The 15,393-nt window shown below is 45.7% G+C and overlaps 1 protein-coding gene across 1 annotated transcript in view; it reads left to right on the top strand.

Moving 5' to 3' along the window:
* HGH1 (HGH1 homolog) overlaps window positions 1-14,520 on the top strand; it is a 28,806-nt gene extending 14,286 nt beyond the window's left edge. Inside the window, exons 7-8 of the mRNA XM_063155470.1 lie at window positions 11,025-11,147; window positions 14,293-14,520. Of these exons, the coding sequence (XP_063011540.1) occupies window positions 11,025-11,147; window positions 14,293-14,424 (255 nt within the window). The 3' untranslated portion in view covers window positions 14,425-14,520. The remainder of the gene's footprint in view (window positions 1-11,024; window positions 11,148-14,292) is intronic.
* The last annotated feature ends 873 nt before the right edge of the window (window positions 14,521-15,393 follow it).

Here is a 15,393-nt window from a genome sequence, read left to right as displayed (position 1 = left end):
GGTTCCAGGAGGATTTTGGGGGTTCCTTCGGGATTTCAGGGTTCCTGGAGGAATTTTCGGGGTTCTTTAAGGAATTTTGAGGTTCCAGGAGGAATTTTGGGGGTTCCTTGAGGAATTTTAGGGTTCTTTGAGGAATTTTTGAGAGTCCCTTAAGGAATTTTGGGGGTTCTTTAGGAAATTTTTGAGGGTTCCTGGAGGAATTTTGGGGTTCCCTGAGAGATTTTGGGGTTCTTTGAGGAATTTTGGGGTTTCTTGAGGATTTTTTGGGGTTCCTTGAGGAATTTTGGGGTTGGGGTTCCTTGAGGAATTTGGGGTTTCTTTAAGGAAATGTTGAGGGTTCCAGGAGGATTTTGGGGTTCCTTGAGAAATTTTGGGGGTTCCTTGAGGAATTTTGGCGTTTCTTTAAGGAATTTTTGAGGGTTCCAGGAGGGTTTTGGGGTTTCTTTAAGGAAATGTTGAGGGTTCCTTGAGAAATTTTGGGGTTCCAGGAGGATTTTGGGGTTTCTTTGAGGAATTTTTGAGGGTTCCTTGAGAAATTTTGGGGTTTCTTTAAGGAATTTTTGAGAGTTCCTTGAGAAATTTTGAGGTTCCAGGAGGAATTTTGGGGTTTCTTTGAGGAATTTTTGAGGGTTCCTTGAAGATTTTTTGGGGTTCCTCAGGGATTTTTGGGTTCCTTGAGGAATTTTCGGGGTTTCTTGAGGAATTTTGGGGATTCCTTGAAGAATTTGGGGTTTCTTTAAGAAATTTGTGAAGGTTCCAGGAGGATTTTGGGGATTCCTTCAGGATTTCAGGGTTCCTTGAGGGATTTTCAGGGTTCCTGGAGGAATTTTCAGAGTTCCTTGAGGAATTTTGGGGTTCTTTGAGGAATTTTTGGGGTTCCTTGAGAAGTCTGATATTCTATGAGAAATTTTGGGAGTTCCATGAGGAATTTTGGGGTTTCTTTAAGGAATTTTCAGGGTTCCTTGAAGAATTTTGGGGGTTCTTTAAGGAAATTTTGGGGTTTCTTTGATGAATTTTTGAGGTTTCTTGGGGAATTTTGAGGTTCCTGGAGGAATTTTTGGGGTTCCAGGAGGAATTTTGGGGTTCCTTGAGGAATTTTCGGGGTTCTTTAAGGAAATTTTGGGTTTCTTTGAGGAATTTTTGAGGGTCCTTGAGGATTTTGGGTTTCTTGGGAATTTTGGGGTTCCAGGAGAAATTTTGGGGGTTCCTTGAGAAATTTTGGGGTTTCTTTGAGGGATTTTGGGGTTTCTTTAAGGAAATGTTGGGGTTTCTTTGAGGAATTTTTCAGGGTTCCTTGAGGAATTTGTGAGGGTTCAGGAGGATTTTGGGGGGTCCTTCGGGATTTCAGGGTTCCTTGAGGGATTTTTGGGGTTCTTTGAGGAATTTTTGGGGTTCCTTGAGAAGTCTGATATTCTATGAGAATTTTGGGAGTTCCGTGAGAAATTTTGGGGTTTCTTTAAGGAATTTTCAGGGTTCCTTGAAGAATTTTGGGGTTCTTTAAGGAAATTTGGGGGTTCTTTGATGAATTTTTGAGGGTTCCTTGAAGATTTTTTGGGTTCCTTGAGGAATTTTGGCGTTTCTTTAAGGAAATGTTGAGGGTTCCTTGAGAATTTTTTGGGGTCCCTTGAGAAATTTTGGGGGTTCCTTGAGGAATTTTGGGGTTTCTTTAAGAAATTTTTGAGAGTTCCAGGAGGATTTTGGGGTTTCTTTGAGGAATTTTTGAGGGTTCCTTGAAGATTTTTTGGGGTTCTTTGAGAAATTTTGGGGGTTCCTTGAGGAATTTTGGGGTTCCTGGAGGAATTTTTGAGGGTCCCTTAAGTAATTTCAGATTCTTGGAGGAGTTTTGGGGGTTCCTTGAGGGATTTTGGGGTTCCTTGAAGAATTTTCGGGGTTCCTGAGGATATTTTTGGGTTCCCTAATGAATGCTGGAATCCTTGGAGAACTTTTGGGGTTCCTTGGGGAATTTTAGGGAGTCCCATGAGGACTTCTGGGGGTTTGTGAAGATTTTTGGGGGTTCCTTGAGAAATTTTGGCCGCTTCTTGAAGGAATTTTGGGGGTTCCTTGCGGAATTTTAGGGAGTTCCATGAGGAGTTTTGGGGGTTCTTTGAGGAATCTTTGGAATTCTTAGAAGGATTTTCGAGGTTCTGTGAGGAATTTTTGGGGTTCCTTGAGGAATTTTGGGGTTTCTTCTAGGAATTTTGACGGTTCTTTGAGGATTTTAGGGGTTCCTTGAGGAATCTTGGGGTTCCATGAGGATTTTTGGGGTTTCTTTAAGAAATTTGTGAGGGTTCCAGGAGGATTTTGGGGTTTCTTTAATGAATTTTGAGGTTTCTTGGGGAATTTTGAGGTTCCTGGAGGAATTTTTGGGGTTCCAGGAGGAATTTTGGGGTTCCTTGAGGAATTTTGGGGTTCCTTGAGGAATTTTCGGGGTTCTTTAAGGAAATTTTGGGGTTTCTTTGAGGAATTTTTGAGGGTTCCTTGAGGATTTTGGGGTTTCTTGGGGAATTTTGGGGTTCCAGGAGAAATTTTGGGGGTTCCTTGAGAAATTTTGGGGTTTCTTTGAGGAATTTTGGGGTTTCTTTAAGGAAATTTTGGGGTTCTTTGAGGAATTTTTCAGGGTTCCTTGAGGAATTTGTGAGGGTTCCAGGAGGATTTTGGGGGGTCCTTCGGGATTTCAGGGTTCCTTGAGGATTTTTGGGGTTCTTTGAGGAATTTTTGGGTTCCTTGAGAAGTCTGATATTCTATGAGAAATTTTGGGAGTTCCGTGAGGAATTTTGGGGTTTCTTTAAGGAAATTTTGGGGTTTCTTTCAGGAATTTTTGAGGTTCCTTGAGGAACTTTGGGGTTTCTTTAAGGAATTTTCGGGTTCCTGGAGGAATTTTGGGGTTTCTTTGAGGAATTTGTGAGGGTTCCTTGAGAAATTTTGGGGGTTCCTTGAGGAATTTTGGGGTTTCTTTAAGAAATTTTTGAGGGTTCCTTGAGGATTTTTTGGGGTCCCTTGAGAAATTTTGGGGTTCCTTGAGGAATTTTGGGTTCCTGGAGGAATTTTTGAGGGTCCCTTAAGTAATTTCAGGATTCTTGGAGGAGTTTGGGGGTTCCTTGAGGGATTTTGGGGGTTCCTTGAAGAATTTTCGGGGTTCCTGAGGATATTTTTGGGTTCCCTGATGAACGCTGGAATCCTTGGAGAACTTTTGGGGTTCCTTGGGGAATTTTAGGGAGTCCCATGAGGACTTCTGGGGTTTGTGAAGATTTTGGGGGTTCCTTGAGAAATTTTGGCCGCTTCTTGAAGGAATTTTGGGGTTCCTTGCGGAATTTTAGGAGTTCCATGAGGAGTTTTGGGGGTTCTTTGAGGAATCTTTGGAATTCTTAGAAGGATTTTCGAGGTTCTGTGAGGAATTTTCGGGGTTCCTTGAGGAATTTTGGGGTTCCATGAGGATTTTTGGGGTTTCTTTAAGAAATTTGTGAGGGTTCCAGGAGGATTTTGGGGTTTCTTTAATGAATTTTGAGGTTTCTTGGGGAATTTTGAGGTTCCTGGAGGAATTTTTGGGGTTCCAGGAGGAATTTTGGGGGTTCCTTGAGGAATTTTCGGGTTCTTTAAGGAAATTTTGGGGTTTCTTTGATGAATTTTTGAGGTTTCTTGGGGAATTTTGAGGTTCCTGGAGGAATTTTGGGTGTTCCTTGAGGAATTTTGGGGTTCCTGAGGAATTTTGGGGTTCCTTGAGGAATTTTCGGGGTTCTTTAAGGAAATTTTGGGGTTTCTTTGAGGTATTTTTGAGGGTTCCTTGAGGATTTTGGGGTTTCTTGGGGAATTTTGGGGTTCCAGGAGAAATTTTGGGGGTTCCTTGAGAAATTTTGGGGTTTCTTTGAGGAATTTTGGGGTTTCTTTAAGGAAATTTTGGGGTTTCTTTGAGGAATTTTTCAGGGTTCCTTGAGGAATTTGTGAGGGTTCCAGGAGGATTTTGGGGGGTCCTTCGGGATTTCAGGGTTCCTTGAGGGATTTTGGGGTTCTTTGAGGAATTTTTGGGGTTCCTTGAGAAGTCTGATATTCTATGAGAAGTTTTGGGAGTTCCATGAGGAATTTTGGGGTTTCTTTAAGGAATTTTCAGGGTTCCTTGAAGAATTTTGGGGGTTCTTTAAGAAATTTTGGGGTTTCTTTGATGAATTTTTGAGGGTTCCTTGAAGATTTTGGGGGTTCCTTGAGGAATTTTGGGGTTTCTTTAAGAAATTTTTGAGGGTTCCTTGAGGGATTTTGGGGTTTCTTGAGGAATTTTTGAGGGTTCCTTGAAGATTTTTTGGGGTTCTTTGAGAAATTTTGGGGTTCCTTGAGGAATTTTGGCCGCTTCTTGAAGGAATTTTGGGGGTTCCTTGCGGAATTTTAGGGAGTTCCATGAGGAGTTTTGGGGGTTCTTTGAGGAATCTTTGGAATTCTTAGAAGGATTTTCGAGGTTCTGTGAGGAATTTTTGGGGTTCCTTGAGGAATTTTAGAATTCATGGAGAAGTCTTTGAGATTCTTGAAGGAATTTTGGGGTTCCTTGGGGAATTTCTGGGAGTTCCATGAGGAAATTTGGGGTTCCTTTGAGGAGTTTTGGGGGTTCCTTGAGGAATTTTGGGGTCTCTTGAAGGAATTTTTGAGGGTTCCTTGAGGATTCCTTGAGAGTTCCGTGAGGAATTTTTGGGGTTCCAGGAGGAGTTTTTGGGGGTTCCTTGAGGAATTTGGGGATTCCAGGAGGAATTTTTGGGGTTCCTTGAGAAGTCTGATGGTCTATGAGGAATTTTGGAAGTTCCTTGAGGAATTTTTGGGGGAGGAATTTTTGGGGTTCTTTAAGGACTTTTTGAGGGTTCCTTGAGGAATTTTGGGTTTTTTTTTTTTTTTAAGGAATTTGTGAGCGTTCCAGGAGGAATGTTGGGGTTTCTTTAAGGAATTTTGAAGGTTCCAGGAGGAATTTTTGGGGTTCCAGGAGGAATTTTTGGGGTTTCTTTAAGGAAATGTTGAGGGTTCCTTGAGGAATTTTGGGGTTTTTTAAGGAATTTGTGAGGTTCCAGGAGGAATTTTGGGGTTCTTTGAGGAATTTTTGAGGGTCCCTTGAGGAATTTGGGGGTTCCTTGAGGAATTTTGGGGTTTCTTTAAGAAATTTTTGAGGGTTCCAGGAGGATTTTGGGGTTTCTTTGAGGAATTTTTGAGGGTTCCTTGAAGATTTTTTGGGGTTCTTTGAGAAATTTTGGGGGTTCCTTGAGGAATTTTGGCCGCTTCTTGAAGGAATTTTGGGGGTTCCTTGCGGAATTTTAGGAGTTCCATGAGGAGTTTTGGGGGTTCTTTGATGAATCTTTGGAATCTTGGAAGGATTTTCGAGGTTCTGTGAGGAATTTTCGGGGTTCCTTGAGAATTTTGGGGTTTCTTCTAGGAATTTTTGACGGTTCTTTGAGGATTTTAGGGGTTCCTTGAGGAATTTTGGGGTTCCATGAGGATTTTTGGGGTTTCTTTAAGAAATTTGTGAGGGTTCCAGGAGGATTTTGGGGTTTCTTTAATGAATTTTGAGGTTTCTTGGGGAATTTTGAGGTTCCTGGAGGAATTTTTGGGGTTCCAGGAGGAATTTTGGGGGTTCCTTGAGGAATTTTGGGGTTCCTTGAGGAATTTTTGGGGTTCTTTAAGTAATTTTTGAGGGTTCCTTGAGGATTTTGGGGTTTCTTGGGGAATTTTGGGGTTCCAGGAGAAATTTTGGGGGTTCCTTGAGAAATTTTGGGGTTTCTTTGAGGAATTTTGGGGTTTCTTTAAGGAAATTTTGGGGTTTCTTTGAGGAATTTTTCAGGGTTCCTTGAGGAATTTGTGAGGGTTCCACGAGGATTTTGGGGGGTCCTTCGGGATTTCAGGGTTCCTTGAGGGATTTTTGGGGTTCTTTGAGGAATTTTTGGGGTTCCTTGAGGAATTTTAGAATTCATTGAGAAGTCTTTGAGATTCTTGAAGGAATTTTGGGGTTCCTTGGGGAATTTCTGGGAGTTCCATGAGGAAATTTGGGGTTTCTTTGAGGAGTTTTGGGGTTCCTTGAGGAATTTTGGGGTTCCTTGAGGAATTTTGGGGTCTCTTGAAGGAATTTTTGAGGGTTCCTTGAGGATTCCTTGAGAGTTCCGTGAGGAATTTTTGGGGTTCCAGGAGGAGTTTTTGGGGTTCCTTGAGGAATTTGGGGATTCCAGGAGGAATTTTTGGGGTTCCTTGAGAAGTCTGATGGTCTATGAGGAATTTTGGAAGTTCCTTGAGGAATTTTGGGGGGAGGAATTTTTGGGGTTCTTTAAGGAATTTTTGAGGGTTCCTTGAGGAATTTTGGGGTTTTTTTTTTTAAGGAATTTGTGAGCGTTCCAGGAGGAATGTTGGGGTTTCTTTAAGGAATTTTGAAGGTTCCAGGAGGAATTTTTGGGGTTTCTTTAAGGAGTTTTGAAGGTTCCAGGAGGAATTTTTGGGGTTCCAGGAGGATTTTTTGGGGTTTCTTTAAGGAAATGTTGAGGGTTCCTTGAGGAGTTTTGGGGGTTCCTTGAGGAATTTTGGGGTTCCTTAAGAAATTTTGGGGTCTCTTGAAGGAATTTTTGAGGGTTCCTTGAGGATTCCTTGAGAGTTCCTTGAGGAATTTTTGGGGTTCCTGAGGAAATTTTGGGGTTCCAGGAGGAATTTTAGGGTTCTTTGGTCAGGAACTGGGGGCCTTGGGAAATCTGGGGGGCCTTGGGGCATTTTGGGGGGTTCCTGAGGGATTTTGGGGTTCCTTGAGGAATTTTTGGGGTTTGATGAGGAATTTTGGGGGTTCCTTGAGGAATTTTGGGGTTCTTGGAGAAATTTTGGGGGTTGCTGAAGATTTTTTGGGTGTTCCATGAGGAATTTTTGAGGGTTTGCTGGGGGATTTTGGGTGTTCCATCAGGAATTTTGGAGGTTTCTTGAGGAATTTTGGGGTTCCTTGATGAACTTTGGTAGTTTGGTGAGGATTCTTGGGGTTCCTTGAGAAATTTTGGCGTTTCCATCAGGAATTTTGGGGTTTCTTTAAGGAATTTTTGAGGGTTCCTTGAGGAATTTTGGGTTTCCTTGAGGAGTTTTGGGTTTCCATGAGGAATTTTGGGGTTCCTGAGCAATTTTGGGTTTCCTTGAGAACTTTCTGAGCTTCTGTGAGAACTTCTTGGTGTTCCACCACGAACTTCACGGTTCCCCCACAAACTTCACCGTCCAACCTGGATTTTTGGGGATTTTTTGGGGTTTTTGGGATTTTTTAGCGTTTTTTTGGGTTTCTTTGATGAGTTTTGGTTCCCATCACCCCAAAATCCCCAAATTCCCCAATTTCTCCCCAAATGTGTCCCAGCTGGCGGCCACCAAGTTGGGGCATCTCCACCTGAGGTCCCGGGGGTCCTACCTGGGATTTTGGGGTTCTTGGAGGAATTTTTGGGGCTTCTTGAGAAATTTTTGGGTTCCTTGAGGAATTTTGGGGTTTCCATCAGGAATTTTGGGGTTCCTTGAGGAGTTTTGGGGTTTGTATGAGAAATTTTGGGGTTCCTTGAAGAATTTTGGGGTTCCTTGAGGGATTTTTGGTGGTTGATGAAGAGTTTTGGGGTTCCTTTGAAATTTTGTGGTTCCTTGATGTATTTTGGCCTTTCCATGAGGAATTTTGGGGTTCCTTGCGGAATTTTGGGGTTCTTTGAGAAATTTTGGGCCTTTCATGAGGAATTTTGGGGTTCCTTGAGGAGTTTTGGGTTTCCTTGAGAATTTCTGAGCTTCTGTGAGAACTTCTTGTGTTCCACCACGAACTTCACGGTTCCCCCCGCAAACTTCTCCGTCCAAAAGGGATTTTTGGGGATTTTTGGGGGTTTTTTGGATTTTTTAGCGTTTTTTTGGGTTTCTTTGCTGAGTTTTGGTTCCCATCACCCCAAAATCCCCAAATCCCCCAATTTCTCCCCAAATGTGTCCCAGCTGGCGGCACCAAGTTGGGGCGGTGCCACCTGATGTCCCGGGGGTCCTACCTGGGATTTTGGGGTTCTTGCAGGAATTTTTGGGGTTCTTGAGGAATTTTTGGGTTCCTTGAGGAATTTTTGGGTTCCTTGAGGAATTTTGGAAGTTCCTGAGGATTTTTTGAGGGTTCCTCAAGGAATTTTGGGCTTTCCTTGAGGAATTTTGGGCTTTCCTTGAGGAATTTTGGGGTTCCTTGAGGAATTTTGGGGTTCCCTGAGGAATTTTGGGTGTTTCATGAGAAATTTCGGAGGTTCCAGGAAGAATTTTGGGGGTTCCTCAATGAATTTTGGGTGTTCCTTCAGGAGTTTTGGAGTTCTTGGAGAAGTTTTGGAATTTCTCAAGGAGTTTTGGGATTTTTGAGGAGTTTTGGGGTTCCTTGAGAACTTTCTGAGCTTCTGTGAGAACTTCTTGGTGTTCCACCACGAACTTCACCGTTCCCCCACAGATTTCACCGTCCAAAAGGGATTTTTGGGGATTTTTTTGAGTTTTTTGCTGCGTTTTGGTTCCCATCACCCCCAAATCCCCAAATTCCCCAATTTCTCCCCAAATGTGTCCCAGCTGGCGGCCACCAAGTTGGGGCGGTGCCACCTGAGGTCCCGGGGGTCCTACCTGGGATTTTGGGGTTCTTGGAGGAATTTTTGGGGTTCTTGAGAAATTTTTGGGTTCCTCAAGGAATTTTGGGGTTCCTTGAGAAATTTTTGGGTTCCTTGAGGAATTTTGGAAGTTCCTGAGGATTTTTTGAGGGTTTCTCAAGGAATTTTGGGCTTTCCTTGAGGAATTTGAGGAATTTTGGGGTTTCCTTGAGGAATTTTGGGGTTCCTTGAGGAATTTTGGGGTTCCCTGAGGAATTTTGGGTGTTTCATGAGAAATTTCGGAGGTTCCAGGAAGAATTTTGGGGGTTCCTCAATGAATTTTGGGTGTTCCTTCAGGAGTTTTGGAGTTCTTGGAGAAGTTTTGGAATTTCTGAAGGAGTTTTGGGTTTTTTGAGGAGTTTTGGGTTTCCATGAGAACTTTCTGAGCTTCTGTGAGAACTTCTTGCTGTTCCACCACGAACTTCACGGTTCCCCCACAGATTTCACCATCCAAAAGGGATTTTTGGGGATTTTTTAGGATTTTTTTTTGGTTTGTTTGAGTTTTTTGCTGCGTTTTGGTTCCCATCACCCCAAAATCCCCAAATTCCCCAATTTCTCCCCAAACGTGTCCAGCTGGCGGCCACCAAGTTGGGGTGGTGCCATCTGAGGTCCTGGGGGTCCTACCTGGGATTTTGGGGTTCTTGGAGGAATTTTTGGGGTTCTTGAGAAATTTTTGGGTTCCTTGAGGAATTTTGGTGTTTCCATCAGGAATTTTGTGGTTCCTTGAGGAATTTTGGGCTTTGCATGAGAAGTTTGTGGGGTTCTTGGAGGAATTTTGGGGTTCCATGAGGAATTTTGGGGTTCCTTGAGGAGTTTTGGGGTTTGTATGAGAAATTTTGGGGTTCCTTGAAGAATTTTGGGGTTCCTGGAGGGATTTTTGGTGTTTGATGTAGAGTTTTGGGGTTCCTTTGAAATTTTGTGGTTCCTTGATGAATTTTGGGCTTTGCATGAGGAATTTTGGGGTTCCTTGAGGTATTTTGGCTTTTCATGAGGAATTTTGGGGTTCCTTCAGGAGTTTTGGGTTTTCTTGAGAATTTCTGAGCTTCTGTGAGAACTTCTTGGTGTTCCACCACGAACTTCACCGTTCCCCCCACAAACTTCACCGTCCAACCTGGATTTTTGGGGATTTTTTGGGGGTTTTGGGATTTTTTAGCGTTTTTTTGGGTTTCTTTGCTGAGTTTTGGTTCCCATCACCCCCAAATCCCCAAATTCCCCAATTTCTCCCCAAATGTGTCCCAGCTGGCGGCCACCAAGGCGGGGCGTCTCCATCTGAGGTCCCAGGGGTCCTACCTGGGATTTTGGGGTTCTTGGAGGAATTTTTGGGGTTCTTGAGGAATTTTTGGGTTCCTTGAGGAATTTTGGAAGTTCCTGAGGATTTTTTGAGGGTTCCTCTAAGGAATTTTGGGCTTTCCTTGAGGAATTTTGGGTTCCTTCAGGAATTTTGGGGTTCCCTGAGGAATTTTGGGCTTTGCATGAGAAATTTCGGAGGTTCCAGGAAGAATTTTGGGGGTTCCTCAATGAATTTTGGGTGTTCCTTCAGGAGTTTTGGAGTTCTTGGAGAAGTTTTGGAATTTCTCAAGGAGTTTTGGGGTTTTTTGAGGAATTTTGGGTTTCCATGAGAACTTTCTGAGCTTCTGTGAGAACTTCTTGGTGTTCCACCACGAACTTCACCGTTCCCCCACAAATTTCACCGTCCAAAAGGGATTTTTGGGGATTTTTTTGAGTTTTTTGCTGAGTTTTGGTTGCCATCACCCCAAAATCGCCAAATTCCCCAATTTCTCCCCAAATGTGTCCCAGCTGGCGGCCACCAAGTTGGGGCGGTCCCACCTGAGGTCCCGGGGGTCCTACCTGGGATTTTGGGGTTCTTGGAGGAATTTTGGGGTTTCCATCAGGAATTTTTGGGTTCCTTGAGGAGTTTTGGGGTTTGTATGAGAAATTTTGGGGTTCCTTGAAGAATTTTGGGGTTCCTGGAGGAATTTTTGGTGATTGATGAAGAGTTTTGGGGTTCCTTTGAAATTTTGTTGTTCCTTGATAAATTTTGGCCTTTGCATGAGAAGTTTTTGGGGTTCCTTAAAGAATTTTGGGGTTCCATGAGGAATTTGGGGTTCCTTGAAGAATTTTGGGGTTCCTTGCAGAATTTTTGGGTTCCTTGATGAATTTTGGGCTTTCCATGAGGAATTTTGAGGTTCCTGAGGAAATTTGGGGTTCCTTGAGAACTTTCTGAGCTTCTGTGAGAACTTTTTGGTGTTCCACCACGAACTTCACGGTTCCCCCCCAAACTTCACCGTCCAAAAGGGATTTTTTTGGGGATTTTTTGGGAATTTTTAGCATTTTTTTTGGATTTCTTTGCTGAGTTTTGGCTCCCGTCACCCCCAAATCCCCGAATTCCCCAATTTCTCCCCAAAACTGTCGCAGCTGGCGGCCACCAAGGCGGGGCGGTGCCACCTGAGGTCCACGGGGACGTACCTGGTGCTGCGGGAGCTGCACGCGTGGGAGAGCGACGCCGCGGCGCTGCGCGCCTGCCACAACCTCATCCAGGTCAGATTTGGGGCCATTTGGGGGAAATTTGGGGGAAATTTGGGGGATTTTGGGGTTCTGGGGGGGATTTTGGGGTTTCTGGGGTGGAGTTTTGGGTGGGATTTGGGGAATTTTTGGGGTTTTTTGGGGGGTTTTTGGGTGTGATTTTGAGTGGGATTGTGGAGTTTTGGGGTTCGGGTGGGATTTGGGGTTTTGGGGTTTTTGGGTGGAGTTTTGGGTGGGATTTGGGAAATTTTTTGGGTTTTTTTGGGGTTCTGGGTGGGATTTTTGGGGGGTTTGGGGTGGAGTTTTGGGTGGGATTTGGGAAATTTTTGGGTGGGATTGGGAAATTTTGGGGGTTTTTTAGGGGGTTCTGGGTGGGATTTTGGGGTTTTGGGGTTTGGGTGGGATTTTGGGGTATGTGGGGTTATTTAGGGGGTTTTGGGTGGGATTTTGGGGTTTGGGTGGGATTTTGGGAGCTTTTGGGTGGGATTTTGAGTCGGGTTTGGGGGTTTTGGGTTTCTGGGTGGGATTTTTGGGGGGTTTGGGGTGGAGTTTTGGGTGGGATTTGGGAAATTTTGGGGGGGTTTTGGGTGGGATTTTGAGTGGGATTGTGGAGTTTTGGGGTTTGGGTGGGATTTGGGGTTTTGGGGTTTGGATGGGATTTTTGGGAGTTTGGGGTTTTTTAGGGGGGCTTTGGGGGGGATTTTGAGGTTTGAGTGGGATTTCGGAATTTTGGGGTTTTGGGTGGGATTTTGGGGGGTTTTGGGTGGGATTTGGGAAATTTTTGGGGTTTTTTGGGGGTTTTTGGGTGGGATTTTGAGTGGGATTGTGGAGTTTTGGGGTTCGGGTGGGATTTTGGGGTTTTGGGGTTTTTGGGTGGAGTTTTGGGTGGGATTTGGGAAATTTTTGGGGTTTTTTTGGGGTTCTGGGTGGGATTTGGGGGGTTTGGGGTGGAGTTTTGGGTGGGATTTGGGAAATTTTTGGGTGGGATTGGGAAATTTTGGGGGTTTTTTAGGGGGTTCTGGGTGGGATTTTGGGGTTTTGGGGTTTGGGTGGGATTTTGGGGTATTTGGGGTTATTTAGGGGGTTTTGGGTGGGATTTTGGGGTTTGGGTGGGATTTTGGGAGCTTTTGGGTGGGATTTTGAGTCGGGTTTGGGGGTTTTGGGTTTCTGGGTGGGATTTTGGGGGGTTTTGGTTGGAGTTTTGGGTGGGATTTGGGAAATTTTTGGGGGTTTTTGGGGGTTTTGGGTGGGATTTTGAGTGGGATTTTGGAGTTTTGGGGTTCGGGTGGGATTTGGGGTTTTGGGGTTTTTGGGTGGAGTTTTGGGTGGGATTTGGGAAATTTTTGGGGGGTTTTGGGTGGGATTTTGAGTGGGATTGTGGAGTTTTGGGGTTTGGGGTGGAGTTTTGGGGGGTTTGGGGTTTTTTAGGGGGGTTTTGGGGGGGATTTTGGGGGGTTTGGGGTTTTTTAGGGGGGTTTTGGGGGGGATTTTGAGGTTTTGGGTGGGATTTTGGGGTTTGGGTGGGATTTTGAGTGGGATTGTGGAGTTTTGGGGTTTGGGTGGGATTTTGGGGGAATTTGGGGTTCCGGGTCAGGTTTTGGGGTTTCTGGGGGGTTTTGGGTGGGATTTGGGAAATTTTGGGGGTTTTTTGGGGGGTTTGGGTGGGATTTTGAGTGGGATTGTGGAGTTTTGGGGTTCTGGGTGGGATTTTGGGGGGTTTTTGGGTGGTATTTGGGAAATTTTTTGGGATTTTTGGGAGCTCTGGGTGGGATTTTGGGGGTTTGGGGTTGAGTTTTGGGTGGGATTTGGGAAATTTTTGGGGCTTTTTGGAGGGGTTTTGGGTGGGATTTTGAGTGGGATTGTGGAGTTTTGGGGGTTTGGGTGGGATTTGGGGGTTTTGGGTGGGATTTGGGGACTTTTGGGGTTCTGGGTGGGATTTGGGGTGTTTGGGGTGGAGTTTTGGGTGGGATTGGGAAAATTTTGTGGTTTTTTGGGGGGTTTTGGGTGGGACTTTGAGTGGGATTGTGGAGTTTTGTGGTTTTGAGTGGGATTTGGGGGGTTTGGGGTTTTGGGTGGGATTTTTTGAGAGATTTTTCGGGTTTTGGATGGGATTTGGGGACTTTTGGGGTTCTGGGTGGGATTTTGGGGTTTTTTGGGGGTTTTGGGTGGGATTTTGAGTGGGATTTTGGAGTTCTGGGGTGTGGGGTGGGATTTTGGGGAGTTTTGGGGTTCTGGGTGGGATTTGGGGGGTTTGGGGTGCAGTTTTGGGTGGGATTTGGGAAATTGTTGGGCTTTTCTGGGGGGTTTTGGGTGGGATTTTGAGTGGGATTGTGGAGTTTTGGGGTTTGGGGTGGGATTTACAGGGATTTTGGGGTTTCCGGGTGGGATTTTGGGAAATTTTTGGGGTTTTTTCAGGGGTTTTGGGTGGGATTTTGGAGTTTTGGGTGGGAATTTGGAGTTTTGGGGTTTTGGGTGGGATTGTTGGGGTTCTGGGTGGGATTTTCTCAGTTTTTGGGGGGATTTTATCATTTTTTGGGGTGGGATTTTCTGGTTTGGGGTTTTTTTTTTTTTTTTGGCCGGATTTTCTCATTTTTGGGGTGGGATTTTCTTAGTTTTTGGGGTATTTTGGGGGTATTTTGCCATTTTTGGGGTGGGATTTTGGCAGTTTTTGGGGTGGGATTTTGTCATTTTTGGGGTGGGATTTTCCCATTTTTGGGGGGATTTTGTCATTTTTGGGGTGGTATTTTCTCAGGTTTTGGGGATGTTTTTGGGGTGCTTTTGCCATTTTTGGGGTAGGATTTTGTCATTTTTGGGGTGGGATTTTGAGGTGATTTTCCCATTTTTGGGGTGGGATTTTCTCAGTTTTTGGGGTGGTGTTTTTGGGGGTATTTTTGGCGTGTTTTTGGGGTGCTTTTGCCATTTTTGGGGTGGGATTTTCCCATTTTTGGGGTGGGATTTTGAGGCGATTTTCCCATTTTTGGGGTGGGATTTTGAGGTGATTTTCCCATTTTTAGGGTGGGATTTTGAGGTGATTTTCCCATTTTTGGGGTGGGATTTTGAGGCGATTTTCCCATTTTTGGGGTGGGATTTTCTCAGTTTCTGGGGTGGTGTTTTGGGGGTATTTTGGGGTTATTTTCCCATATTTTGGGTGTCCCCCCAGGTGCTGATCGGGGACGAGCCGGAGCCGGGCCTGGAGAACCTGCTGGAGGTGACGGTGCCCGAGCACCTGGAGCGGCTCCTGAGGGACGCGGACGGCAACGAGGAGCGCCCGGGCACGGGGACACACGGGTGACACCCAAATGGCACCGAAATGGCACCGGGGGACACCGGGATGGAGCCAAAATGGCACCGGGGGACAGCGAAATGGCGCTGGGATGGCACCGAAATGGCACCGAAATGGCACCGGGGGACACCAAAATGGCACCAAAATGGCACCGGGGGACACCGAAATGGCGCTGGGATGGCACCGAAATGGCTCCAGGGGACATTGGGATGGACAGGTGACGCCGAAATGGCACCAAAATGGCACCGGGGGACACCCAAATGACACCGGGATGGCACCGAGATGGCACCAAAGTGGCACCAGGGGACACCCAAATGGCACCGAAATGGCTCCAGGGGACATCGGGACGGACAGGTGACGCCCAGTGGCACCAAAATGGCACCAGGGGACACCAAAATGGCACCAAAATGGTACCAGGGGACACTGAAATGGTGCCAGAATGGCACCAGGTGACATCGGGATGGACAGGTGACACCGAAATGGCACCAAATGGCACCGGGGGACACCGAAATGGCGCCGGGATGGCACCGAGATGGCACCGAAATGGCTCCAGGCGACACCCAAATGGTGCCAAAATGACACCAAAATGGCACCGGGATGGCCCCGAAATGGCTCCGGGGGACACTGAAATGGCACCAAAATGGCACCGGGGGACATCGGGATGGACAGGTGACGCCGAAATGGCACCAAAATGGCACCAGGTGATACCTAAATGGCACTGAAATGGCACCGGGGGACACCAAAATGGCACCGGGATGGCACCGAAATGGCACCAAAATGGCGCCAGGGGACATCGGGACGGACAGGTGACGCCCAGTGGCACCAAGATGGCACCAGGGGACACCAAAATGGTGCCAGAATGGCATCGAGATGGCACCAAAATGGCACCGGGGGACACCCAAATGGCACCAGGTGACACCAAAATGGCACCAGGGGACACCCAAATGGCACCAGGTGGCACCGAGATGGCACCAAAAT

This window comes from Melospiza melodia, chromosome 1 (genome assembly GCF_035770615.1).
Source record: "Melospiza melodia melodia isolate bMelMel2 chromosome 1, bMelMel2.pri, whole genome shotgun sequence".
Lineage (NCBI taxonomy): Eukaryota > Metazoa > Chordata > Aves > Passeriformes > Passerellidae > Melospiza > Melospiza melodia.
This window is presented reverse-complemented; position numbering and strand designations above follow the sequence as displayed.